At 34.2% G+C, this 27,808-nt stretch overlaps 1 protein-coding gene across 2 annotated transcripts; it reads left to right on the forward strand.

Annotated features, from left to right (window-relative positions):
- The first annotated feature begins 1,232 nt into the window (after positions 1 to 1,232).
- On the forward strand, positions 1,233 to 27,808 carry Serinc (serine incorporator TMS1). Of its 2 annotated transcripts, XM_071584441.1 has the most exons (11): positions 1,233 to 1,332; positions 1,409 to 1,505; positions 1,646 to 1,810; positions 9,249 to 9,457; positions 11,286 to 11,495; positions 12,850 to 12,934; positions 13,670 to 13,853; positions 15,918 to 16,121; positions 20,679 to 20,717; positions 26,228 to 26,381; positions 26,587 to 27,808. In XM_071584441.1, exons 2-11 carry the CDS (start codon positions 1,470 to 1,472, stop codon positions 26,723 to 26,725), a joined length of 1,425 nt encoding a protein of 474 aa, XP_071440542.1. In that variant the 5' UTR covers positions 1,233 to 1,332; positions 1,409 to 1,469; the 3' UTR covers positions 26,726 to 27,808. The 2 variants fall into 2 exon arrangements, with proteins under 2 accessions (XP_071440542.1, XP_071440543.1); XM_071584442.1 differs by lacking the exon at positions 20,679 to 20,717.

The following is a 27,808-nucleotide window of genomic DNA, read 5'->3' on the forward strand; positions in this document are numbered from 1 at the left end:
CTTGCTGCCTTTTGATATTCCTAAGCCTCGGTTGCTGATGAAGGTTTTCATGACATTCAGATGAATTAGGCAGGTTTCCTCCTCGGTATCCTGCTGCCAAAAGATGCCAATGCAGAGGAAAGCCATAAACTTGTCTAATTTGCTTCTGCTTGGTTCACCTGTGGACTAGTAAAGTAAGAAATTTATTATGGAGATTACAAACTAAAACAATGTCCATAGAAATCGTGAATAAAAAAATTCTAAATTTGTATTCTATATTATATGCTTTGTATTTAACATAAATAAGTATGGTACATATTTGACTGGTTTGGCTCTTTCATCTTTTTTCTATGGTCATCTTACATGTTCCTGGAAGCTGTAGTGTTTGATGATGCATCCTAAATTTATGCCTAGCCACGATATAGTGTAATTAATGCCGGTTGTTTTTCCTGAAATTTTCTCTCTCAACGCCTGTGATGCTCTTTAAACCAGGTTTTTGTTATTATTAAAACTTTTTCTAATGGAAAGTTCACTTACTTTATCCCCGAGGTCGTTTCTCATTCCTGAACTGAAGACTGGCGCTCTCCAGCCTCTCACTTCACCTTCCTCAACATTTCAATCACCCACCACTTTCAGTTCATCAGACAAACTGTCTTTGCCCCTTCTAGTACAGCTCTAAAGTCATGTGTGTTCAAGCTCATCTACCATGCCACACGAGGAGAATAAAAGCATAACAAGATATAATTTTATGGAAAGCTGTATTTTAGAAACGAAATTCCATGGTTGACATAATACCAGGGTCTACATCGTGGTACCACTAAGTGGAATACAGGGTGCCACATGAAAGATATTATTAATGTGATTAATGTCATCTGGTTACAAGTAGTACAGTGAAGGGGCCTCTTAAGAAGATTTGATTTGAGTATTTTAAATTTTGGACAAAGATGCAAGTCAAGCACTAGGAAGGAAATATTAAAATATTTCAGTAGTAATCTTCGCTGAGAAATTCCCTTCTTCCCCTCTACGACCATTTTTTAGGTACACGGGTAATACTTATTCTGCAGACTTGTTTCCTAGGAGCAGCTCATTTTGCTGCCACAACAAATATTTTACAATGAAGTATATTATTCTATGCCAAACGCCTATTGCATTGAACTTCGAAATATAGTCGCTAAAAATGCTGAATATATGCTCGGCAATAGGAAATTTTAGTCAATCCTCGCGCTCAAAAGGAGAGCGCATACTGACAGTCATTTGAATTGATTCGATTATAACTGGTAAAGTGACGTACGGGGTGTTGTCAGTGTTTCTTATGTTTTAAGAGGGGTATGGTGCATAGTTAGTTAATACAAGGTTTGACATGTTTTTGCATGATTCTTGTTTTTTTGGGAAAAATCGAATCTTAAACCAATTGGAATTTCATCATTAGGTTATCATCTCTGCTGGTTGTGCTGTATTCCTTCTGCTAGTACTGCCAAATTTCTGAAAAAATGGGGGCAGTGCTTGGCCTTTGTACTGCGACACAGGTATGATATTATTGAAAACCTTGGTAGAGCACCTTAAAGTACCGTTAGTAATACTCTCCTGCTATATCAAAACATTTAGCATATATTGGACTATAAGATGGTATCAATAAGTATGATCTGCTATGAATTTATATTTTCAGCTGGCCTGTTGTTGTGGAAGTGCTGCTTGCAGTTTGTGCTGCTCAGCCTGTCCATCATGTCGAAACTCGACGTCTTCAAGGCTAATGTATGCAATAATGCTCTTAATGGGTACTATTGCTGCATGCATTACGTTGTCTCCAGGATTGGAGGATGCACTGAAAAAGGTATTATGATATTATGTAATACTATCACTGGCAACAGGATAATTTAAAATAATAGTTTGGGAGGAAATGATGAATTTTCCTATAGTAAAAGTTAACTTGTTTATAGAGCGTATATATATCGAGTATTAGGCAGTTGGGATATGTAGTAACGGAGATAGTTGACAATAATTAACTTGTCTGCGTGCGTGATTGATCTTCCGATCAGAATCACTTATCCATGTTCTTACATGCTGTGGCTTTCGCCTTTTTTGTAGAAAGTACGCTTGTCTTTTGGGAAATTGTCCGTTTTGGACAAGTGCATCGTTGAAAGAGAATAAGTATTATTAGGTAATTCATTATGAGAACGTCTTTTGATTACAAAATGGATTTTAATCGTCCCCAGAGAATATGCACCATAGTGTTGAATGTATAGTTTTAATGCTGCATCTGTACCTGAGGTAAATATTTTGTTGAGGAATTAAATGCAGTTGACTGAAGTGAATTGAAAGTTATCCAGAGTTCTGTCGGGAATATACTATTTAAATAATGGTTTCCCAATTTTTGTGTTTGATATTTGCGATTGCCAAACGGTGTAGTCATACACAAGTTTGCCTAGCGCCGAAATGTAATGATAATTGTAGTCGTAAGCATAAGGCCCTTGAGGCGATATTAAGATGCCAGGCCTGGGACTCCGGACGGGACAGTATTCTAAATGCTGGTAAAATAAGTTTTGTTGAGAGCTTTCTGGATACTATGGGAAGCAGTAAAAAGATACATGCAGTTCAGCCGCTGGCAATACACTTGGAATGACCTCCCAATGCAGAAATATGTTGTAATTAACATGTAGCTTTAGCTGAAGTCACCTCGGTAACTTCGCATGGGATTAGTTTTTTTCATCACTGCAACAGTATTATTAGCTGTGTGTTCTGGCAACAGATTAAATGGCATGGAAAATCCTAATTATTCAACCTGCTGGATGTGATTAGATTATTCATAGCCCAATATTTCTCATTAGCATTCTGGTCAAGGTAGATTTTTGATGGACCCAGGGACAAAGTACTGCTACGCTTCTATGACCTGTGTGAAATCAACCCTAAATTCCCTAAAACCGCACATGGCCATCATCTATATTTTAACTCCAAGTACTGGGTACCATCTTTTATTCCACCTGAATTACCTAATTTTTTCCTCTTACTACCTTACTTGCCCGACATCCTTTCCTCTCTGTCTTCAAAATTCCATTTTCTCTCAGTATACTGTGCCCAGTCTTTTCCTGCCTTCAATTTATTCAAAAACCTTCTCTTCTCTCACAACGTGCCCAGTGCTTCTATTATGTTTTTCTTTCTGCCCATGCAATTTTTCCAGTTTTCTCCATAAAAAACCTATCAAATGCTTTTCTACATGTATCATATTGCCTGACTTATCATGTTTGAAGGCCAAATGTTCTTAAACCAAGGATTCCAAATTCCCAACTTTTTGCAGGGTAGAAGCAAGCCCACAGGTGTTGCTAGGCAAGGTCTTTCTGACATTGGCCACCATGAAGCATGCAAGACTGCTTGACAGTGGTTTCTCTTCTGTTAGATGCTTGATTCACCTTACATACATGTATATGGTTCAGGTGAAAGATAAACCAGTTGCATTGCCCACAATTGGAATTGAATGGGTGGATCTTGTTTTGCCCCTGGGTGGGCGATGGGTTATTATTATTATTACTTTTTATCTGCCCAGAGATCACAATACAAAAATACCAGGTGGTTGGAGTATGTACATGATATAAGGCACGTCAAATGAGGAGCAAAAACACAGGCTCAGTTAAGATACATAAAAGAATAGATGCTCATAGTTACATAAGTGTTTGGTACAAACCCATGAACATCGGCTGTAACATGCACATACAATATCAAATTCAGAAAAATCATTGATCACAAACATGAATCAGACCATGACCATTGCTAGAAACTAAAAGTATGAACTTACTGAATCCATGCTGGTTTCCGGGAATTACCGTCGCGTAGGTTAGTCGGTTGACAACTGTTTCGCCCCCAGTCCTGCAGCCCCGAGGCCTCCAGGACTGGGGGCGAAACAGTTGTCAACCGATTAACCTACGCAACGGTAATTCCCGGAAACCAGCATGGATTCATCAGATAGACGGCGCGGAAGCCTAAGGATTAATATGAACTTACTGGTTGGGAATATTGTTGAGATATTCATCAACTGAGTAAAACATATTGCGCTGTAGATATCTTTTTAATTTATGCCTGAATGCAGCAGTTCCCTGTGTATCCTTGATACTTTTGGGTAGTTTGTTATATAATCTGATGCCCATTTCATTGGGTCCTAATTTCAATGCTTTAGTTCTTATATTCCCATAATGGAAGTCATTCCTGCCTCTGGTGTAATGATGATGATAGGCAGAGTTAAGAGAATAGTTGCCGATGTTATTTTTTATATATAGAATTAAAAACATAATGTAGATGCATGGGAGTGGTAGCAAATTTAATTCACGGAAAATAGGCCTTGTTGGAGCATTGTGAGGTTTCCTGGTGATGATTCTAATAGCTTTCTTTTGCATTTTAAAGATGGTTTGAGAAATAGCAGCTGATCCCCATAATATTATACTGTAGGTTATATTTGAATAAATTTCCCCGTAGTACAAATTGAGTAGTACAGTTTTACTTGTAGTTTCATACAGGTGTCTTAATAAGTAGCAAGTTGAACTGAGCTTGTGTTGAAGGGCTTTTACATGAGTATCCCAAGAAATATTTGCACATAGAGAAATACCTAGAAATTTGCATTCTGTCACACGCTCAATTGATGGGTCATTGATTTTTACCAGCAGATCATCTGACACGTTCTTATTGCGTGTAAAGTATACTATTTTACTTTTATTTACATTTAAGTCTAGAAGGTTGTCTATACACCACTTGTTTATTGCAAGTGTGACAGACTTAGATTTTTCCACAAGGCTGGGATATGTTTGTGTTGATATTATTACATTAGTGTCGTCAGCGTACAACACTGGTATTATTCCATCATTATTTGGTAAGCAGTTAGGTAGGTAGGGTAATTCTTCTGTGAGAGAAAAAAAAAACAAGAAGATGGGAATAAAAAATGTCCCCTCAAAGGAAACTTTTAAAGTAACTGAAAATGAATGTCAGGCTAACTGAAAAGCTTGGGCTTGAAATTCAACCTGAACTAGGATCAGGAAAAATAAGGGGTCAAAAAGAGGATATTGAAGTGTAGATTAGCAGTGGTTAAAGAGGAGGTTGTCAAGGAAGAGGAACCGTTCCTGAGGAGTTGGTTGTGGGAGATAATATCAGTCTCTCCATCGCCCGAGATATAAGGAAGTGTGATGAGGGATGCACCAGCATTAATCTCTTAAAACAAATCTCTGATATCAATTTAGTAAGTAGGTTGGTTTTAAGTCACTTTGGGTGAAGAGATCTAGTCTTTTATTTCAGGTATATAGTCCAATGACATTGAAATAAGGTAAAATTTTAGAATGTAGAAAAACCCTCTGCAAAGAAATTAGATAGGCAGTCTACCAAAAGATAAAGTAATTAACAATGATCAATTTGCTATTTCTAACATTATAGAACGGCCCTGAATGGTCTTCAGTTGCCTTATTTTGTGTAAATAATTATCTGGGGATATGATAGATTGGATCATGATCAACCACTTTAAGTTCACCTTGAGATCTGACAACTTATTGTGCATCATGATTTTTAATAATTTAATTTTTTGGTGATTTGTTGACTGGCCATTTGCATTGTGCTTTGGATCTTGAGGAAATTAAATGTAATGGTTTCCCATTTGTATTGTTAACATTAACAAATATCAGATGGCACACCTTTATTTTAATCATTGTATTGATGCTGTGATGAACAAGCGTTAATGAACCACCTGCTAATTGAACAGATATTTCTTTGTGATATTTAATGAATTTTATGTAAATCTTTGGATGAATTCTGTTTTGATAAATGTTTCATGTAATAATTTGTTTACTGGTTGTATTATTAATATATCCTTGTATAACCAAGCCAAAAGAATTGGAAAAAAGTCTCAGAAGATGGCCTCAATGGTTAGGTTAGAAACATGAAATGTTAATGCCGTGATATGCCCAGGGAAGCTACAAAACATCAAGAAACAATGGATAAAATAGGCATGTATGTATTTCTTAGGTTTGTGTGAGGGGAGGTAAACAGAGAGCTGGGATTACTGGAGTGATAGATAAAGAATAATTATTGGTGGCATGGAAGGAGTCATCATATAGTGACCGTAATACTGTATAGGAAACAAGGGAGAAGGGTATTGAATATAGCACTGTTGAGTGATAGAATATTATTGGTAGAGATAAAAGCAGAAATCTATACTAAAAAGACTTAGTACTTTAAATCTGTGAAAAGTACAAAGCCTTTTTAGTATGGATAATTTATACTTCCACGAAGTGAAGCCTAAAACAGTAGAAGAGCAGAAATGATCAACTATAAGTAATCAAGGTATGTATGCTGAAACTTGATCATTGAGAGGGAGAAATTTACAGTTTTAATCATCAATTTGAATAAATAATTGGGAATATGCTGGGAAATGAACATTATAATATTATGCAAGATTGGAATGCAGTGGTAGATGATGGCAGAGAGGTAGGAGAGTATGTTCAAAAAATTAGGAATAAATGCACAGTAAAGCAGTCGAGTTCTGTTGGTGAAAGGGTTTGATAACAGCTAACACCTGATTCAAACATAATCAAAAGTGAGGGTAGATAAAGTTATGTTTCAGTTGGTATATATCATGGTTAGACATACAAGGTCTGTTCAAAAAAAGAGTTGACTGTTTGAATAAATACTTGATTTTATTAGTCACCCTTTAATCATGCTTATTGCCTTCAAAGTACATCCCTTGGCTGCTAATACAATGCTCCCAACATATTTTCCAGCTTTTGAATGCCGCCCGGAACACTCCTTTTGGGATAGCCTCTAAGTTTGCAGTACAATTTTGTTGTGTCTTCAATAGTTTCAAGTCAGCATCCTTTCAAGGTGGATTTTAACGTAGAAAATAGGACAGTCTGCTGGTGCAAGAACCAGAGAGTAGGGTTGCTGGGGGATTACGATTCCTTCCCAATCAAAGAAAATGATCACATCACCTTCACGATTGCAGTAGTAGTTTTGGGGAAGGTGCCCGACAGCTATGGTCATGTGTGCCATTAGGGATGGATAGGAAAGGAGAAAGGGTGTAGAGAAACCCAGCATTGGCATTAGCCTACTCTTAGCAAAAGGCACCAAGGGGTCCACAGTTAAATGTCCCATTCGACGGACGGTTTACCCACTCAAAGTGCTCTCCAAAAAGCAACACAAGTAGGGATCAGGATACCACTGAAAAAGTTCTGCTGTCTGACACAAGAATTTGTGCAGCAAGTATGTGCAAGGTCAGACAAGAATTGCTGTTGTGCGGAGACAAGTCGAGATAGGGCCACTGGCAAAGCAGTGTTTTACTTGTCACAGATGGCACTATAAGGCAACACCTCATTGGTTGTGATCCATGTGGCGGTTTGTGCATAGAAAGACTAGTGTCATCCTTTTTTGAACAGACCTTGTACATCGAGGAAGTGTTATCAACTCACAGCTTCCTGGCTGGAGTTGCAAATGAGTGGTTTCCAGGTAGCTAATATCATTGATATGCATAGATTTGAATCAGTGTCATCAACTCTCACGGGAGTGGATATAAATTCGTACATAATTAAGTTGTCATGAAGCACAATCTTAAGTTCAAAAAGAGTAGAATGGTAGGAAAATGCCAAAATGGAATCTTGAAGGTAAATGTGAGTAAAAAGGGGATTTTACTTAGAAAAACTTGATTCATATTATATAAAAGACCATAGGAGAGCCAAATAGGTTAGGGAAAGGTGGATCTTGGATCTTAAGGACTGGAAAGAAAGAGTAAATGAAGCAATAGGAATGGCAAAAACGAAGATAATTAGGAAATCATTGATTAGGGATGAGATGATTTAGAGAATGGATGAAAGAAGAAAATCTGAGAACATTCACGTGGAAAAGGTGGAAAATCTATTGGGGGTTTAATAAAAATGTACGGAGCTAACTGTGGCCAAGGAAATGTGGTAGAAAGATCAGTGAATTGATATGGAGAAATTTCAGAGATAGGTAAAAGCAAAAGAGAAATGTCAGAATGTAGCAAACCGGCCAAAAGAGTTAAAACAGGGAAGTAATGAAGCCTGGTCGTTAAGGCTAGTGGATGAGCATAGAACGGAGGATTTTGAGTTGTGGGTGTGGTAAAGAATTGAAAAAAAGTTAGGTGGAGAGGAAGAAAAATGCCGAAGTTTCAACTGTGATTGGTGAAGAGGGGAAGTTGATGGAGAATGACAAAAAAGAAAAAGTGGTCCTTATAGTTGCTAGTTCAATCTTGAGACACTTCGATAATCAGGAGTTATTAATGAAAAATCAGCACTTTCCAAAAAGGTAGATGCTGTGAGACACAACTTGTGCTTTTTGTTCATGGCATTCTTACTTGGGGAGAGAGCAATATTCCAGTGAATGCAATTTTTCTAGATTTTAAGAAAGCCTTCGACAAAGTACCTCATAGTTAACTATTTGCAAAGCTAGAAGCATATGACATAGATCAAAATATCGAGGGTTGGATTAAAGACTTTTTGATGGTCGGGTACAAAATTAGTCATAGATAGAGTTAGCTCAAATGTAGTAGAAGTTACTTCAGGTGTTCCCCCGAGAATTGTTATCAGACCTCTTTTATTCCTACTTTACATTAAAGAAATTCTCTTTTTTTTTTGTTGTCTCAGGCGTAACTTTATGGAATTTGCATAACATATTGAAATGTAATGAAATAATTGACTTTGTAATTCCACGCACTTTATTTAAAAAACACGACCCAGGTTTCGACGTTGAACTTCACCTGATGATGACGTTCAACGTCGAAACCTGGGTCGTGCTTTTTAAATAAAGTGTGTGGAATTACAAAGTCAATTATTTCATTACATTTCAAAGAAATTCTCTGTAGTCACTAGTAAATTATGTTTATAGTCACTAGTAAAATATGTTTATTTGCTGACAATGCAGTGGTTTTACTGCGATATCCATGATCCTGAGGACACAGCAACTTGATCAGATAGATATCAGATGTCATTTTTTCCACCAATGATAAGGGATCAGAATAACATAGTCCAAGTGTGGTATGGTCATATTCGGGTAAAAATTAGTCTGATGTGTATTCAGTGCCTGCCACACACCCTAGTGGTGGCTTGCAGGGTACTAAAAAATATGTATTTGTATTCTTGATGTAGTGATAGTATTCTATGTAGTCATCTTGAGTCTGTGGTTTGAAACTATGTACTTCATGCCAAAAAATTTGTTATCATGCTTTATTTTATGTTGTTTTATGATACAATGTTAACTATGAGGTGTTAATTTTGTCATTTAATTTGTAATAGGTTCCATTTTGCAGTAATTCAAGCCATTCCACAATATCATCGGCAATAATAGGTGCAACACCCAGCCTCAACTTTGACTGCTCTTCAGCTGTGGGCTATTTGGCAGTGTATCGAATATGCTTTGTTTTGACCTGCTTTTTCTTTCTGATGGCTTTGATGATGATTGGTGTGAGGTCATCAAAAGATCCAAGAGCTGGAATACAGAATGGGTAAGTATATAGATATTTTTCAGTCATGACTATGAATGAAATCACAGTCTAATAGAGTAAATGCATAATGTGTAACAGTTTGTGTAAGTTTGAATTTTATTACTTAAAATATATTTCTCATGGACTCAGCTCCTCCTCCTGCAGTACTACTTCATTAAACTGTTCATTGCATTAAGAATGGATTTTAATTTTTTCAGCATCTCTTTTTAACTATTCATTATTTTACTATTTTACTATCTTATTTTCATAATTACTCTGGTGCTAACCCACCTCAGCAGTGGGCACAGCCAAACAAATCATTCAACTCAAGCAGACATGCAACAAAGTGGTAGTTTATGATATAAACATTGATAGATCCATTTCATGACCCAAGTCTTTTCCTCATCTCCTCCATACATAGAGGAAGCATATCTCCCGTTTTTGTTAGGTAGCTTGTTAAATTTTCTTAAAATCATGATGAACTGTACTTGTAAATTGCATCATTTTCTTTCTTAGTCACAGTATTACATAGTACCACCATTCCAGTGGATTCAGTGTTTGGAAATCAGTGATAGTTTGCCATGCGGTGAAATATTAAATAAAGGACATGCCTGTGATACTTGTATTCGTCTATTATGGGATATTTATTTTTTCTACAGGGTGCAGAAGTTAAATCTGGACCAATGAAACTTTTGTTTAAAAGCAAATGTATTAAAAAAATACAAATGAAAATGAAAATCCTTTTGCATACAAGGAGTGGTATTGGTCCAGAGTAAAATTTTTCTATAAGAGTAAAATTTAACAAATTTTCAGTGATAATGGTGTGCACTGTCAATAAATGCCAATACAACCTGCAACCATGCTCACGCTTAACCGACGGTCTATATTCAGCAATTCATGCACATGTTGCATGTTGTCGTTGGTTCTTGACATTCACAGCTATCCAGCATGAGGCTCATCTTCCACACACTCTTGGCCATCTTATAAGAGCTTGTGCCTCTTAAAAACTGCATTTTTTAATATGCTTTCCTCCTTGAACACTTGGTGAATCATGCCCGACACCTATGTTCCTGAAATCCCTAGTACCAGACAAAATTTTATGGAATACAGCTGTTCAATTGTTTGCTGCATTTTTACTTGCACCAAGTCAATCGACAGGGGTCCAGTAGAAATTCAATCTAGTCTAAACAATTGCTCTCAGGCGATTGGCGCTTGTTGAAGGTCTGACCTTCCACCACCGAGCCAGCATGGTGTGAGGTGCGAGTTGCGATGTACAGTCTTGCCAGGAAAAAATTGTTCCAGATATTTTTTATGCAAACCTTGTTGTTAAATAGTTTCTATTTTCAAATTGTGAAGAAAATGTAATCTCACTCATTTTAAATGTATTTGCTTACATGGTCTTAAAGATGTGCTGGATGAAAAACTAAATACCTGCAATCAGATGAATCCTAACCAAATTTGTTATACACATAATATTCCTTATAATCATGATTTTTTGTCTATTATTAAGCATCTTTAAAATAAAATATATCAAAATATTATTGTGAATCTTGAGTTATCAAATATTTTATGTAATGTGTGTAATTTATGATTGCTAATGGAGAGAAAGAGGGAAAATTAGTATTATGTTGAAAATATTAAAATTCAGAGTTACCATGTCAAATTTAAGCATTCTGTTGCGTATGATGATATAGTATTGACATTCTTGATAATTCTCTGTCATCTAATTGTTTGCCCATTAGAAAAATTGCGCTTTCCATGTGGAATTACTTTTAGTAAAGCCTGGTTTAATTCATTTTGCTCCAAGTACTGAGGGTGGCTCTCATATATGTTTTTTTATTTCTTCTAGATTTTGGGCCATCAAATTCCTTGTTGTGATTGGAGGGATTGTTGGATCCTTCTTCATTCCAGAAGGTTCTTTTGGTCCAACCTGGATGTACTTTGGTATGATTGGTGGATTTATGTACATTATAATTCAGCTCATACTAATTGTTGACTTTGCCCATAGCTGGGCAGAGAGATGGGTCGGCAATTATGAAGAGTCTGGATCCAAAGTGTGGTGAGTTATTGTGGAAATAAAGTTTCATTGTTCACAGCCTATAGAATGAAGCCATTGTCCCAGTGTTTATGGTGCAAGAATTTTGAAATATTTCAGGAATGAATTCAGTTTGTACCCTGCAATATTAAGGTCCTGTAATTTTAGCATCTGTCTATCTGCCATGAAACCAACCCACTGATAGATATTTTTACATACTTGTGATTTCATCATATTTCTTCCTCTCAAAATATACAATCTAATAAAATTAAAGGCATGTGTAGTAGAAATAACTTGGCGCATATTATAACTCCTTTTTAATGGATTTGAGTAGTGTTCATTACTTTGGATTTCTATGCCAATATTGGTCTTCTCCAGGTACACATGACTGCAACAATTCATAGTAAAGCTTTATATTTTTAGGTACTCCATAAATGTTGCCAATACAACCATTGCCTTAAGGGCATTGCTCAGCAGCAAGTTCATAGATATTTTATGTTTATGTGAAATTGTAATATTCAGAATTATTGAACTAGTTTTGTTAATATAGATTTCATGAAGTTATCGATAAAATATTAACAGGATGACACTGATGTAAAGGAGTAATATCACAGATTGGATCAAAGGTTGTCAATAGCTGATCATTAATTGTACTTTGCCACTGAAAGTGCACATTATCTAGGGAAAGAAGTAAAATAAGGAAAGATAATTGGAAAAGATGGTTATAAGATGAATAATAAAAGAAGATAATAAGAAAAATAGGGAAGGAAATGTAGGGAAAGAAGTAAAATGTGTTCTTGTATAAGGGCAGTCAAATGAAAACTGAACATCCGCCATAAAACAAAGTCTGCATGAAAGGTGGCAACACTGATGTTGTATATCGATACTGCCATTGCTGTGGTAAGAGAACTGCATAGTAACAACTTACAGGCACACACAGTTTTAATTATGTTGGTTTAGTTTAGTATTAGTTATAAAGTTATGATGAAACTTAGACCAATCACCAACTGTGGTGTTGTTTTGGATAATTTATAAAAACAAACTGCTCCCAACAGAAACAAACAAAATCGAAAAATTTGACACCCATCATATTGCTACCCTGGCAGACATAGTGGAATTTTAAAATTTGTATGGGGACCCGAGTTTTTTTTGTGCCTGAACTGGGGTCAACCAGAAATTTAGAGACCAAATGGCAGTTTTTTTTAATGTACAAAAGTTACAGGATTTTTAGACAAAATGGCTTTCTGTTAGCTCAAGTACCAAAAAAAGTTACATTTAATTTTTTAAAAGAAGTATCTGCAATTTAAAAACTTAGAATAAACATATTGGCTAATATTGTATTTCTGTATATTATTTAACATATTAATTCTTCTTTCAGGTATGTTGCTCTTCTATTTGCAACATTCTTAAACTTCGCCATTACCATTACGGGTATTGTGTTGCTGTACGTCTATTTTACTCTGGTATGTATAAGTATTATTTTATGATTTTAATTACAATTTTGTTTCATTTTCATCAAAAATATTTTGTCAGTGGGCTTTGGTGATCGTTGTGGGACTGGCTATTTTGAGTGAGTGAACAACATTTTGCAGTAAATCTGTTTGATGACTTTGAATTTAAATATTATAGGAATCTTATAAATGTGGTTATAATGACTCTTTGAGAGGAGAGTCATTTAAAAATAATAAAATCCAATCACCATTTTACTGATTCAGCATTTAAGTATAAAATTAATGTAATAACCATGTGTCATCCGTAGTGCTCGAGTCGTATATTTTAATTCAATTGAAAACCAAAAAAACAAAATCCAACTATTGCATTAGTATGGAGGAAATTTATTTTGATTTTTCATTTTATATAACTACCATATAATCTAAACTTATTCATTCATTTCTTCATTCCCATTTTTTTGTTGAGAATGAACTATGCTTAAACCAATTTTGGAGTTGAGGAATACGAATTAACATTTGTTCTGCATGACTCTATTCTAGTTGCATATTATTAGTATTATGGATTTGTTTGAAAAATTTACTGTTCTTAATCATAGGAACTAGTTGCACATATCCAGCCATAACTGTGGAATGCATTCCTTCATTGATGTTTGGTTGCACCGTTAACTGTAGTATTGTGTGTTACGAAATTATCTTGGCATTATAATTTTCTCTTTAGGAATTAAATTATTGACATTTATATTTCAGCCGGATGGATGTGCTCTCAACAAGTTCTTCATCTCTTTCAACCTCATTTTAGTCGTCATTATCAGCATTGTGTCAGTATTACCTTCAGTTCAAGAGTCTCAGCCTCGCTCTGGTTTACTACAGTCATCTGTTGTTGGCCTCTATGTGATATATTTGACTTGGTCTGCTGTGAGCAATCAGCCAGGTTTGTAAATGATTTTAATCTTCTCTTTTGATGGGAAATGGATTTTATGATCAGGGTGCGGCAACAGTTCTTCCTTTTTTAAGGGGTTTTGTTTTATAGAAAAGGAAATTATGATGCCGCCCCCTACATGTCTGAAGTTACCTTTTATGGAACCGATCATCCTGATGAATTCTGACTGAGAACTAAACATGAAAATAACTAGCATTGTATCTTTATTTTCAACTAACAATTTTAAAATAATGCACATTTATTTTAAATTAAACAGTATATTCAACAAAGGGAGTGTAAAGCTTTATTGTCATTCAGATTATTTTCACAACTACTGGATCAGGAAAACCAAAACATAATATTTATTGCTTTTTATTTATCACTTTCTGTCTACCCATGGGAGCAGATAACTTTTAGAATGATTCCAATTCATCTTTTTTTTTGGTTGTCTACGTAGCCCTTCACCTCTGGGATAGACTCATCATGCTAGTATCTCTTTCACATATCACAGCTATGTAGGCTTGTTGTTCTTCTAAACTAATGCTCCAGGAATGTTCTTCTAGGATCTTGGATGCTTGAATCTCATTGGAGGCTCAACCACATATCACTGGTAAAGAGTCAAAGAGCAATTGATAGTGGATCTTCAGTGAGCCAACATTTTGCATATCCTGTATAACAGGAACATAAAGCACAATATGTTGACTGACGATATCTATTTGTTTTTCCCAGGAGTGGTGGTGCAGTTCTATACTTGCGAACGGTATTGAACTCTTGACTATTGAAATTTGGTGTTACCATGGGATGGCTCACTATAGTCATTGGAGCATCATTTTAAGAATTTCCAACACAATTGGAAGCAGTAGAGTGATATATAATGCTACTCCAATTGCAGTTTTGGTTATCAAGACATTTCATGCCCTGTTATGCTGCAATATATTAAAAGTAACCAAGATTAATTAATTGATGTTATTATCAGTATTAATTTTTCTTCTTTAATTCAATGATTGTGTTAAAGCAAATGTTCAATAAACAGGTATTTCAGTTGAATTTAAAAAAAAATGAATTTAAAATCATGGTTGAGCCGGGAATCCCAATAGTATTCGCTGTTATGAACCCCAGCTGCTATACAAAATAAAATTCTGCTCTCTTAAAATTGCCTGTTTTCACGCAATCCACATTGCACCCATGATGTGTGGGAAGCCAAAAATCCCCCTACATTAAAACTAGGGATGCACCAGTTAGGATAATGGGTGGATCTCAGTAATAGTTAGTAGATGATTCATAAAAAATTGGCCCTTTAGCCAAGTAATTGTTTAACTTTTTAAAAATTTAATTTTTTATTATAATTTTTCTCATTTTGTTCTGTCAAGAGAATAATCAGTTGGTTTCATTAGTGCTGGATTATATTGATAAAGAACAATAATTTTAATTTCATAATTGTTGCCTAATATTTTTCTAGCGTTTTATATAGATATTTAGGTTAATCTCCAGTTTGGCCTTGATCGAAAATTGCCTTTAAAAAAAGGAAGGATTTTTTTGATTTAAATGTTTTAAATTAAATTATTTCATTCTTCATCAGTGCATTATTTTGACTCTGTAAGTATTGGTTTCTTTAAAATAGGTCGTATTTTTAAATTTATTACCATTTATACCCATGAGTATACAATACTTACTCTGTATATTCTTGAATATAAGTCTCAGGCATGAGTCCTATTTACTAAGGTTTATCATTAGGAAACTAGAATAAATAGTAACAATAATCATTTTTATGATTAATTAATTTCATTACATGCACTAATATAATATAATGATGAATAATATGTAAATGTTGGCAATCAGACAATTTGTGATAAATTGATTGGTAAGATGCACATTTGCTCATTGGTGCATTTCTAATTTTTGTATTGTTACTGCAGTAGGATGAAATGTTCTCCCAAGAGCCTTGATATCTTGAGGGATATTTTTATTTCAAGGTTAGAGAGTATTTGTGTGTATTTCATTAAACTTTACTCTAGGAATAATTTAATTTTAAAAATTCAAATTATCTCATTACTGGGCTGTTTTTGTCCTTAACAGAGAAAAGATGTAACCCAGGGCTGTTGGGCATAATTGGCAATGGTGGTGAAGCACCCAACAGTCGATCAATGACCTTTGACAAAGAGGGTCTGATTGGACTGGCCATATGGGTTTGCTGTGTTCTGTACTCAAGTTTGCGTACAGCATCTTCGTCCTCCAGAATCACCATGTCTGAGCACGTCCTAGTGAAGGACACTGGTGCAGGTGAGTTTACCTTGATTCATTTCTTATTCTTGGCACTTTAATTTTTGAAATTTGAATTTTCCTAAACTCACCTTGAAGTTTCCTGTGTACACAACAAATTTAGATGTATTTTATGTTTATGCCCATACCCAACAAATTGCAGGACCTCATTATTTGTGAGTGCATGAAATTAATTCATGGCTATCAATTTATTTTAACATCAGAAAGGATGAGAATTCACCTGATCTACTTTGGATCCATTTTGCTGCTTTGGTATTTTGGTGTGAAAATAGTTCTAGTAATTGAAACTGTCTCCATATTGTTAGATGCATACAAGCCGAGTTATGTTAAGTTTATGTGAGTACAGCAGAAGATATGTAGATTTTGTGTAATTTTGTTAATTTTTTTTTACAAAATTTTAATAAGAATATTTATTTATCAGATCCTGGCTGTATCGTTTCATCCTTTGTTAGCCAAGCTTTTTATTGAATTTTTTTGACTCCATCAGAAATCATCATTTAGCTCAGAATAGGTAAATTTAATAAATACTGTAAAATAGGTGAAATTAGTATGAGTGAAATGATTATTAGTTGAATATTCAGGCATTGTATTAAGCGATGACAAATTACATTGGTTGTTCGTATAGGTAAGCCATAAAATTTTAATTGCTCTAGCTATCCTTGGCTCTTTGTAGTGATTATGAGAATTTCAGATGCACCTACTTCATGTTTTTATTCTGTAGCAAGTAATACCACCATGAAGGTGGTGGCTTACCCTGGAATACCTTTGATCTTTCGTCACATGAAACTAATTGTGTGAACAAGAAAAACAATTCTATATCCTTATGATTCACTCACTTGTAATTCATTTCATGAATCATTAGAGAGTGGAAAAGACTCATCTTTGCATATGAAGTCTAGTCTAGCAGGTTCCAATTGTGGTGATAGTCACCACTATGAAAAAAGTAATTCAGTGTGTTGAGAATGGGAAAATAACTTTGTGGCTCCCAAAATATTGATTTAGCCATTATCTTTTATAAATACCCCTTCTTCATTAGAGCAATTAAATATCTAGTACATAATTTTCACTGTTAAAATATAGTAAGTATCTGTGATGGACTACAACCTTGACGTGGTGGAAGGGCTTGTGCATTCCGATGACCCCTAGAGCTGTGCTGGCAGTAGTAATAATAATTGCTCCTGGTAGGGTCACACATGCCAGGTAGGTCGAAGGTTAGGAGCCAGACGAAAGGTAGTCCACGCAGCGTCTGTTCCTCAGTGAGGCGGCTGCAATGGCGTCTGACCCCAGTGAGGTGGCCATTGAGTGATGGTGTCACATTAAAAACACTATTGAGGAAGGCAACGGGAAACCACCTCAGTTATCATTCCCAAGATTTAAATGATGGACTATACAGAGATTTTGAGTCCTGGCAACTACGGGGCTTGGCCCAATCGGCCATGTGTCGTGCCCGGCAGCGGGGAGGGCTAGGCTTCCGCGGTCGTCATCCCACGAAACCCTTGCAAGGGACAAATAGTTATGTAATGGTTTGTGAGGTAACATAGTTGCTGGTCGGGAATGCTTGCTGGCATGATTGTGCGGTATGAAAGTAAGAAGCAGTTGGGATATGTAAACAATGTGACGGTATAATTAACTGTCTCAGGCATAACTTTAGAGATATTAATCTTTCACATTTAGAAAGTTTATTGAAACCACCAGATAACAGTTTCCTCAAATAATTTTACTCCATAGAGCCATAGTAGCTCTGAGACAATGATCTGATGATGTAGCTTCCCAATAAAATCATAGTCATGTAGAATAAAATTATTTGTGGAAATTGCAATGCAATCACCCACCCATTGGTTAACTGTAAATTGGATAATCTGCACCCTAATGGCATATTCTACAATTTCTGTAAGCATGGTGTCAATCTATTATTTTTTTGCAGCGCACTAATTTCATTGTATTAAGATATTAAACTAGCAGAGCAGATACATGCACTTATCAATTCTTCCTCTGTCTCAGTAAACACTAAAAAATTATTGGAAATTTTAAAATAATTGTATTATCCCCCTCTTGAAGGTGTGGAATATTCCTAAATTTACTGTATGTTTGCAGTATTTTGTGATGGTTTAACAAAATTTTAAATTATTTTTATTATTTTCTAGTCTTCACGTTGAAAGTACAGTAGTTCCCTTAAATTCATGGGTTTGGCTTTATATTTGTCTTTCAATGGTAGTGGCCCCTGGGACCGTCTCCAGAGTAGTGAAGTATGATTAATAGCTTTAAACATAAGATTTTTTCAAGTTTTGGTTATTTTTCATTTTTCATTACATTCCAAACTTAGTTAAGTACAAATATAGGTTTTGGACCTTTATGGGTTTTTAGTTCTAGATTATGAATCAGTTTCAAATTCTGAACACTTGAACAAAGTCTAAGTAACAGTATATTCCATCGGAAACTATGAGAGTGGGCAAAAACTTTGGTCCATAATGTTACTCCATAATGCCTGTCAGTCCAAATCAAATTCAAAAAGTAAACTATTATATCTGATGAGAATCGGGTGGAATGCCTTAGCAGGAATAACAAGAGGTAGGTGTAACAGGAATAACTTTTCTTGGGTGGAGATTTGCAAGTTAAGGGCAAAAAGGAAAGGCAAGTTAATTTATCGTTCGAAGTGATTTATCATACAAATATTGAACTAATTCCGTAAATTCTGCAAAGCCAAAATCATTAGTGAAGTTGTTAAATGGATGTTTTTGGTGATTCACTATGTCTTTCTGGTATCATACATTAATATTGACTCCCTATCTTCCAGAACCTAGATTCTAGTGAGGAATTGCTTAGTGGTTATTTAGCTGGGTCCATGAAATGCAGTATATAATTTTTATTTTGGTTAGGTTTGCCGTCATTGGGTTAAACCAATTTATCTTAAACCGACCCCATTAATCAACATGAAGGTCGATTTAATAGCTCAGAGTGAGTTCACCTCATACCAAGCCCTATTTGACGTATGAAATTCATATATTAGGGTAGAGAGGCCAGTTTCTTTTCCTGTGGCACCAGTACTTTCTAAATGAAATCTTGTACACAAAAATGACACAGCTTAGATGAGGCGAAAGTAGCCGGAAGTGACCTTCAAACGAGGGCTCTAAATCTATAGACCAGTACTTTGCCCATTAAATCTCCATGCATAGCTTGTTTTACGTTGTGCGTATCCTAATCCAAATTAGGGAAACAAATGAAGTACCAAGATTGATCGTTATATCATTAATGATTTGCTGGAGCACTAATAGTCTGAAGGGTCAAAGTAAATTGAGTGTGTTTAAATGAAATGTCGTGTAATCCAGGTAGAGATTATCACATTAATTTTTCTTTTTGGCAATAAAAAAGCCAGTTAAAAAAGAGGCAAGGTGTGCACAGCATAAGAAGATATCACATATATGTGATGGTTATGTTAGGTTTAATAAAAGAATTATAATTTAAGTTTTAGAGTACTGAAATATTTATCACATTTTTTGAAGTTTTATATTCTTCACGTCTGTTGGAAATACGATATGTGTTCTATTTTTTTAATTTCATCCTTCATTCAAGTGACTGAAACACTTCTTTAAAAAATCTAAAATTTAAAATCAAATAAAGAATCTTCTAGTTCACTACTATTTACCTTTCTAATGTAATATGGTCATGTGATAGGTTATTTTTTAAGAGTACATAAAAAATTTGAAGGTAGGAGACTTTATTTCAATGCTGGTTTCTCTGTTGAAACTGGAATTGAATTTTAGTCATCTTTTTACTACACGTTTTGGTTTTTTATTGAATTTTTGTCTCAAAATATAACTTAATACCCCATTGCTGCAAATTGTTAGTTTAATAGAGCAGATAGGGAAATAAGATAGATGTAACTAAATTATTTTGCATGAACTAAATTAGTTAATGGAATGATTAAAAGAAAAACTATAACTATTTGAACCAGGCATACTTGGATTATTGTTTGTATATGATTACAATCAAGTGTCTTGTAGCATCAAGAAGGGTGTGTTTAGGCCCCAGCTGCCACAGAATTTGAGGCACGTGTCAAAAAATTCATCTCAAAAAATATTTGAAACATGACACTTATTTTTCCAGTAAGTTTCTGGCTCCATTTTGTGCATGGCAAAATCTCAGCTTTGTCAGAAACGTAGCCCATGAGAGTTTTTGGGATGCACTGTACTTCTGTTATTGTATCAGTTTGAAGTCATTTTGAATTATATAAAGTTTGGCTGACACTTGACCTGCTGTAATGCTGTACACCAAAGATTGAAATATGTGTTTTATTAAGATCAATAAACATGGCCATCCCTTAGTGGAGATTACAAATGTTGAGTAAAATAACTTTGTATCCATTTCCACTGAAATTCTTTTATAAATTAGAAACATGTAATTCATTATTACTGTAGTAAAATTAAATGTATTTGCCCATGAGCATGACAGATTATTTGTCCATGGCCATGTTTTAATGACTTATTTTCTCTTCCAATGGTTGTGTACCCATCTTAACCAAAGTCTCTCTCTTTATTTACATTCACCTTCCCACTCAAGTCAATCCTGGAGGTGATCGTCCTTTGGTTGATAATGAAGGTATGACGATGAGTGTTGAGTTTACTCCCTTTTGTCTTTAAAGTGTAGGAGTATGTGATCTAATGATAACTCGTTTATAGGTGAATAATTGCCTATCACATTGTTGTAGAGCTTTTTGTCACTTTTAGAGTAATTTCATTTTATTTGCTTGTCAATTTTATTTTAAGAATAGGGTTTTACTGTAGCCAAAATCGAAAAAAATAGTTTGTACTGTAAATAATTCATGATCCGCTTTATTTAGATGTATGTGACACTGTATGAACTCTATGATGATCAGAGTCATATCCTAGATACATTTCATAACATTGGCATCAACAATCAGTGAGATTTGAAACACATTTTGGGAAACGAAGTTTGTGTATTAATGGCATGCCTGAGGCAGGAATGATGAGTCTTGTGCATTGTGTAATTTAATATTTAATATGTCATGAATTAATTTGTATTCTTTCGGGTTGCTTAAGAACTGATGTAGTAAGTTATTACTAGAGAGTGCAAAAGAAGTCTGTTGACATTTTATTTTGAGAGACATTTTAAGCTATCGTTGCAAGTATTTATAAATCTATAAATTAGTTCAATTAAAGCCCACAGATGAAAATTGTAAGACTTTTTGCAACATCATTGGTCTACAGTGACTTCTTTCAGTAAATGGGATGTTAGGAAGGGTGTTACATGATGATGACAGAATTCCAAGAAATAACGGGATTTTTTCCCAAACAATATTTTGGACATCAAGTTTCATATTCAATTTCACACATGCATATGACTCATTGGAATATAATACTCCCAATTTTTGCAGCAATATTCAGGAGGTTTACAGAAAAGTATCAAAGTATGTAATTTAATTGAGAGAGATTGATGAATAATCGGATTGATGGTTTGTAGTGCTTGAAGATGTCTAGAGAGCTCTTGTGCAATGAAACTTACCGATTTGTAGAACCTGTAGGCATGTCCTACAGTATCTACAAATTCTTGACCTACCAGTAAATGCATTTGAAAAACCAAAAACTCAACCCCAGACTGCCTCTCACCATTCTAGATGATGGTGAAAGAAAGCTCCAATGATGCAGTTGGGCCTTGTTTGCAGACAGTAGAAAATTAAATTTCATTTGTGTGAAGCAATGACTCAGGTCTTACCCTCATGGCAGAATCTTTTCAGGTATTAGATGGTGAATTTGTAGAATGGAAGAATTTTAGTGGCATTTTTTGGTTAAAACAGGATTTGTCTCTTCTAGACATTTTTGCACTCCTTAGTAATTACAATTACATAAACTTTTGGCTATAATAATGAGCATAAAATTCACAATTTTACCTCTAAAATATACTTAAAACTTTCAGGCTTTACTTTGTAGAATTGTTTAATGCCCATATTTAATGAGTTTGTAATTTTCCACGGTACCATCACCAGACACCTGATGATGCTGCCAGTTGGTGAAACACATTGTAACTTAAAATAAAGCCTGTGGAAACTTAAAAACTCATTTAATATCTTTGGAAAAGTTGCAATTTAGGTAATTTTTATCTGCATAGTAATAATTGTTCCTCATAAAGAATGCCACATAAGGTGTCATTCTCTGTTGAAACATTCCATCTATGGGCATATAAAATATAAGCTGTAAAGTTATAATTGTGTGCCAATTTGTAAATGTTAGTTTATTATATTTCATGTTTTAACACATGTAGACCATATGTATAAACAATGAATGAAAAAGAAGTTCCATTACATTCTAGTAGTTTTGCAATAATACTCAGTTTCTTGCAAGAGCAATCATTACCAACTAAAAAGCGCGGTATTTTTTAAGGAAGATTCAAAAACTTAGTTTCTAAAACTTACAATTAGAATTCACCAAGCTGGATATGCATAGATTCTGTTTTAAAGAAATTATGGATGATGTATAATAGATAAAACAGGGAAAATTCCAAGTTTTTATTTTACTCGCCCAAAAGGAATCGATTGTAAGGGTAATGTGTATGGTCAAGATTAGGTTGAAGGAAGATTTTTATAATTGGACAACATTAAGCATTATTATTAATATTTTTTTTGCCTCTTAACTATTTTCAACTATTGGCCGGCATTAAAAAATAAACTTCAAATAATCCATTATAGGTTCAGTGTAAAGGTATAGAAAAAAGGTGTATCTATGAAAAAATACTAGTTAACATTTTATGAGTAGTGTATTTGACAATGCTCAGAGAAAAACTAAATTGTGTATTAAAAAATGAATTAATGCATTCACAAATCCTGGGTTATGAACAATATTTTGTTTTGAATTATGTACCAAAATGTTATTTTTTTTGGATATTTAGGGCACACAAATGACATGTCTAAATAGCTTATAGCACCATAGCCTTTGTTGAAATGCTCAAATGCATATTTTTATAGGAGATATTTTCATGCTTGATTCATGGCATTTCTAAATACATATAGTTTTTATTTATAATTTTTATGGTCCTAACATTTACGTACAAGTGACTATCTTTATGTATGACTTAAATATCCAAGGAATTAGGTTACGCCAGTGGAAAAATGCCGTTGAACCTAAATGTTGACCCCATTTTCTTATTATAATAGTTGAATAGTTGAGCACTTAACGTGAGCTGAAAAGTTTACATTAGCAATTTTTATACATATATTTTCATGAAAAAGATTTATTAATTTGTGACTCTGTGTTACAAAAAAATGTTTTTTGAGGTAATGTAAAAATTGAAATGTGATATCTAAAACTCTTAATATCAGTCGCCCATATTCCTCTTAAGTTTTTTATTGAAATCAACTATTTTTGTGAGAAAACATGGTGTCTATTTCTGTCACATGCACAGAAACATCCAAATTTATATGATGCTAAAATAATCAGGGGTAGTCTTCTTTGTAATTTGCTGCATCATGATTTGCTGATCTTAGGTTAATGAAATAAGAAATAAAACTGAGAGGATAAGTTAAAATATATTAAATAAGTTAATATGTCTCTTAAGGAATACCTCACTTGCTAGTCATTCATCTTTTCACTACATCAGTTTTTCAAGATCATTTAAATATTCACATTCCTCATGGGTTTGAGTTGAATTCTGAGTCATTTCCATAATTAGAACTCTTTTGTATCGTCACTTGAGATCCAAAGAGTTAATAACTTGCTACTTTTACGCCATCATTTTGCAGTACTGAAAAAAAAGCATCCCATTATCCTAAAAAAGACATTTTGCCAAAATTTAAATGACAGACAAAGTGTAAAAATCATTCGCCTTGACCAGGATCCTAGTCAAAGCGAATGATTTTTACACTTTGAAATGTCTGCTGTTTAATGCAATGTAGGGGAGGACTTTAAAAGTTACTATCTCATCTCGGCATCTCCTGCAGTTCTTTAAATGAATTGGCATGGCAAGGACAAGAAAAAAGTTTTTATTTTTATTTGGTAATTCATTTTTCAGGATGCACTCATTCTCTGCATGCATTAGTCTGTCTAGCTGCTCTGTAATTTCTGATGATAAACATTAATGACACATATTTTATCCATGTTATACCTTTCTAGCAGTATAGGTTGTTTGACTAATGGAATGCATTTAAAGAAAGGATTAGATTAGATTTCCTTCTGTTCTTGGAATTCTCTGTATGTATTGCAGTTGCATACCATGTTGAGTAATGGGGAAAAACCTAATGAGGCATAATGGGACTCAATGTCTAATAATTTTTTCTGCTTAAGACTTACAGAAATATCCGAGTTCAGGTCATTTTACTACTTTTTACTATGTGCCTCTGTGGTTTTTGATCTGTTCTTTATGTGGAAACCTCATACTTTTGATCTCACCTATTTAAGTATAGTACATAATTTAACGCTAACAGCAGTTCCCAACCCAAAATTTTGGACTTGGTGTGCTTTTTGTTGGAAAAAAATCGCACCATATCTACAATGAAATTCAAAGCTATTGTTTGGTCCTGTGGTTTGCAAATGTCTATTATTTAAAAATTTTCCCTGAGACATATCACATCATTGAAAATTTTCATATTGCAATGGATTCATTTGGAAGGTGTTGTCTTTCTACTATGGAGTGTGGTAGTCCAGTGGGCAGAGCATTTGACTGCTGACTGGAGGGCTTGGGTTCAACTCCTAGGCATACCTTTGGGCACCCTTAGCTCCATTCAAGCTGTGATTTTTTAGGTGCCTGACTGTCCTGAGAAACCATTTGTGGTACCAGGAAAGGAACTGGCCCAACTACCCTGATCTGTGAATTTCACATGCCATTGGGCTTAGTAATAGGTGAAGCTCTACCCTCACCTTTTAAATTGAGTTTTGGGTTGATAACTGTGATTTGGCCTTTCTACTATGCATTGTTTGCCTATGAACTTCCATCACCTAAACTCCCTACTTCTTTTTGCTTGGCCGGTAGTCGTTGTGGAATAATATTGGATAGTAATGTCAGAAGCTAAATGTGTACCAATCTCTCTTATCTGATGGTATGATGATTTATAATGAATGATAAAACATGCCTGCTCGCTAGAAAGAGAAACTTGTTGTACACATTCCAGAAATCAAATACTGTATATAATTTTAACACCGTGGTAGTCATGTTTTGGTTTGTAAGGTACTTGAAGACTACAGTCGTATATCTTTATAAATGCATTCCAAGAATATTCATATGACTTCATCAAAAATATCATCTTAATGAGGTCCCAGAGATTCACAGTTTTCATTGGAATATGGGGAAATATTAAAGTTGTAATTAACAAATATGTATTGCTAGCTTAACATGGCTGTGGTGAAAAAATTTGCTGTTTACAGGCTAATTTTTCATTTAAGTTATAATGTTAGCAAGCAGGAGTAAATGCTTCCTTCCTAATTTCATAGAGAAAACTACACAATTACAAACTTGCCATATCAGTTTGCCCAATATTTAACCTAGAGATGAAAATGATTTTGAATTTGTAAACTTGGTATTTTTCACACTAAACTAGGTAACTGTGAAAAAATACTGAGTTTATTTATCCAGTCTTCATGATTATTGTATAAAGTAGAGCCTGAAACCATTGATAAATGATTTTGTTATTCAAATACAGGACTTTAAGAATTTGCATATCTATGTTTGTCAATTTGAACCCAACTGTTTCAAATTCCATTTTATTCTATTCCTTTCTTTTGGGATTAAGGTCTTTACTGTAATTAGTGTTAGGAGAGTAATAATTAAATTTTTGTAATAATTGCTTTAGCTCAAATCGTAAGCCTAGATGGTGTGAAGCTTTTGTCTATGAATACGCTGAGAAGAAATAGGAATAAACGTAAAATGTTTTTAAATATTATTTTCTATTTGAGATATTTATATTATAATTATTGTTGTGCAATAATGGATCAAAATCTATGCCCATGCTGGTTTCTCCAAGTGTGTTTCTGTCCACAGGAAGAATGCTTAAGGTTGTAGTACCAAAGTTGAATTAAAATAGGTTTAATTTGTTTTTTTGCATATTTTTAAACAATTTTTTCAGTTTTTGAAACTACCAAATTTATGTTCTTTCATGCTTATAGAAACGGGAAGTTTTCAAGCTGATAATGTCGAACGTGGTAGGCAGAATGTTTGGGACAATGAAGAGGATGGCACAGCTTATTCTTGGTCTTTCTTCCATGTTATGTTTGGATTGGCAACACTCTATGTCATGATGACTTTGACAAACTGGTACAAGTAAGTATTAAAAGTTCTATCAAAACAAATTTATATGCATTTTAATTTGAATCTTCATGTTAATTGTAGGAAAATAGCAGGGCACTGAAATTTCGCAGTCCCATGCATAGAACAAGTACTGGTCGATTGTGCAATATTTTAATAGAATATAGTCTTATTTTTTATGGTTCATATTTGTTTCTAATTTGTTTTATTATGTATTTAGGCCAAATTCAACTTTGGAGACTCTCAACTCTAACGAGGCATCCATGTGGGTGAAAGCAGTTTCTAGCTGGATGTGTCTGGGACTTTATGTTTGGACTCTGGTTGCCCCTATATTGCTACCCAACAGGGATTTCAGTTAAATAAATTTGGCATCTTCTCTTATTTATGTTTTTTCTAGTTTTTATTATTCTGCGAGAATTACCAGAAAATGTAAGAATTGGTGATATTATTTGAAAAAAATTTAATTTAATATTCTTCCATTAAAAATTTTTCCAGTTCTAAGTAAGAGCAAAGCAATAGAATGGTATAATTTATGTCCTGATGAATTACTTTTTACTTTTGATTCCCTTTGCAATGCGTTATTGTATCCTGATTGGCTATTAAATATGGTGTGATTGATTGATGAGGTATTTTACATCCGATAAGCATTCACTTAGTTTTCAGAGTGTAATGGAATTTAACCTTACTATCTGTGTAAGCAGTTGCTTATGTCGTGACTGTGACTAGCTTAAAATGTGCAAATTAGGTGCTTATTTAGAAAACATTAGATTTTTTTCTGATTGTTTTGCCTTGTAATAATGATATTATATATGCAAGTTTAGTTGTACATACAATGCTAAGATGTGTTTCCTCAATATCTGTCTCACTTTAAAATGGGTTTATTCATAAAACATTATTATACCTAGTGTAGACTTTTATTCTTATGGGAATAAATATCCCTCTGGACAACATTGAAACATGTTTACAGTTCTATTTTGAAAAGTCAGAAGTAAATGACAAAAGTTTGCTCTTGTGATTGCAGCTTGTGTGTTTTGACATTTTCTATCTGTTGTATTGAATGTGGCTTTTTGAGAGAACCTATTTGTATTGTTGTATTTTTATTTTTAAAGGCTTCTATAAAACTATTTCACTTAGGAAAACTTATTGCATAAATGTGAAAAGTAGCATAAAATCATTGAAATCTTGTTATGCTATTTAATTAAGTCACATTTCTTTAAGCGTAGGAAGATAATTATTGAAAGTTTATTAATATTTTATTTGATTTATTTAACACAATTCTTTCTAATCATATTATATTCCTACAGTGCAGGTTTTTTTTTTACCAGTTTTCTAATTACCAGTTAAAATGGCATGTGCAACCTATTAGTGTAAAGAATTCAGATGTATATGTGGAAAATGATGTTTCTTTTGCAATCTCAAATAATAAAGAATATATCAATGTG

The sequence above is a fragment of the Hetaerina americana genome, unplaced genomic scaffold, assembly GCF_022747635.1.
Source record: "Hetaerina americana unplaced genomic scaffold, ioHetAmer1.1.p SCAF_19, whole genome shotgun sequence".
In the NCBI taxonomy this organism is placed as follows: Eukaryota; Metazoa; Arthropoda; class Insecta; order Odonata; family Calopterygidae; genus Hetaerina; species Hetaerina americana.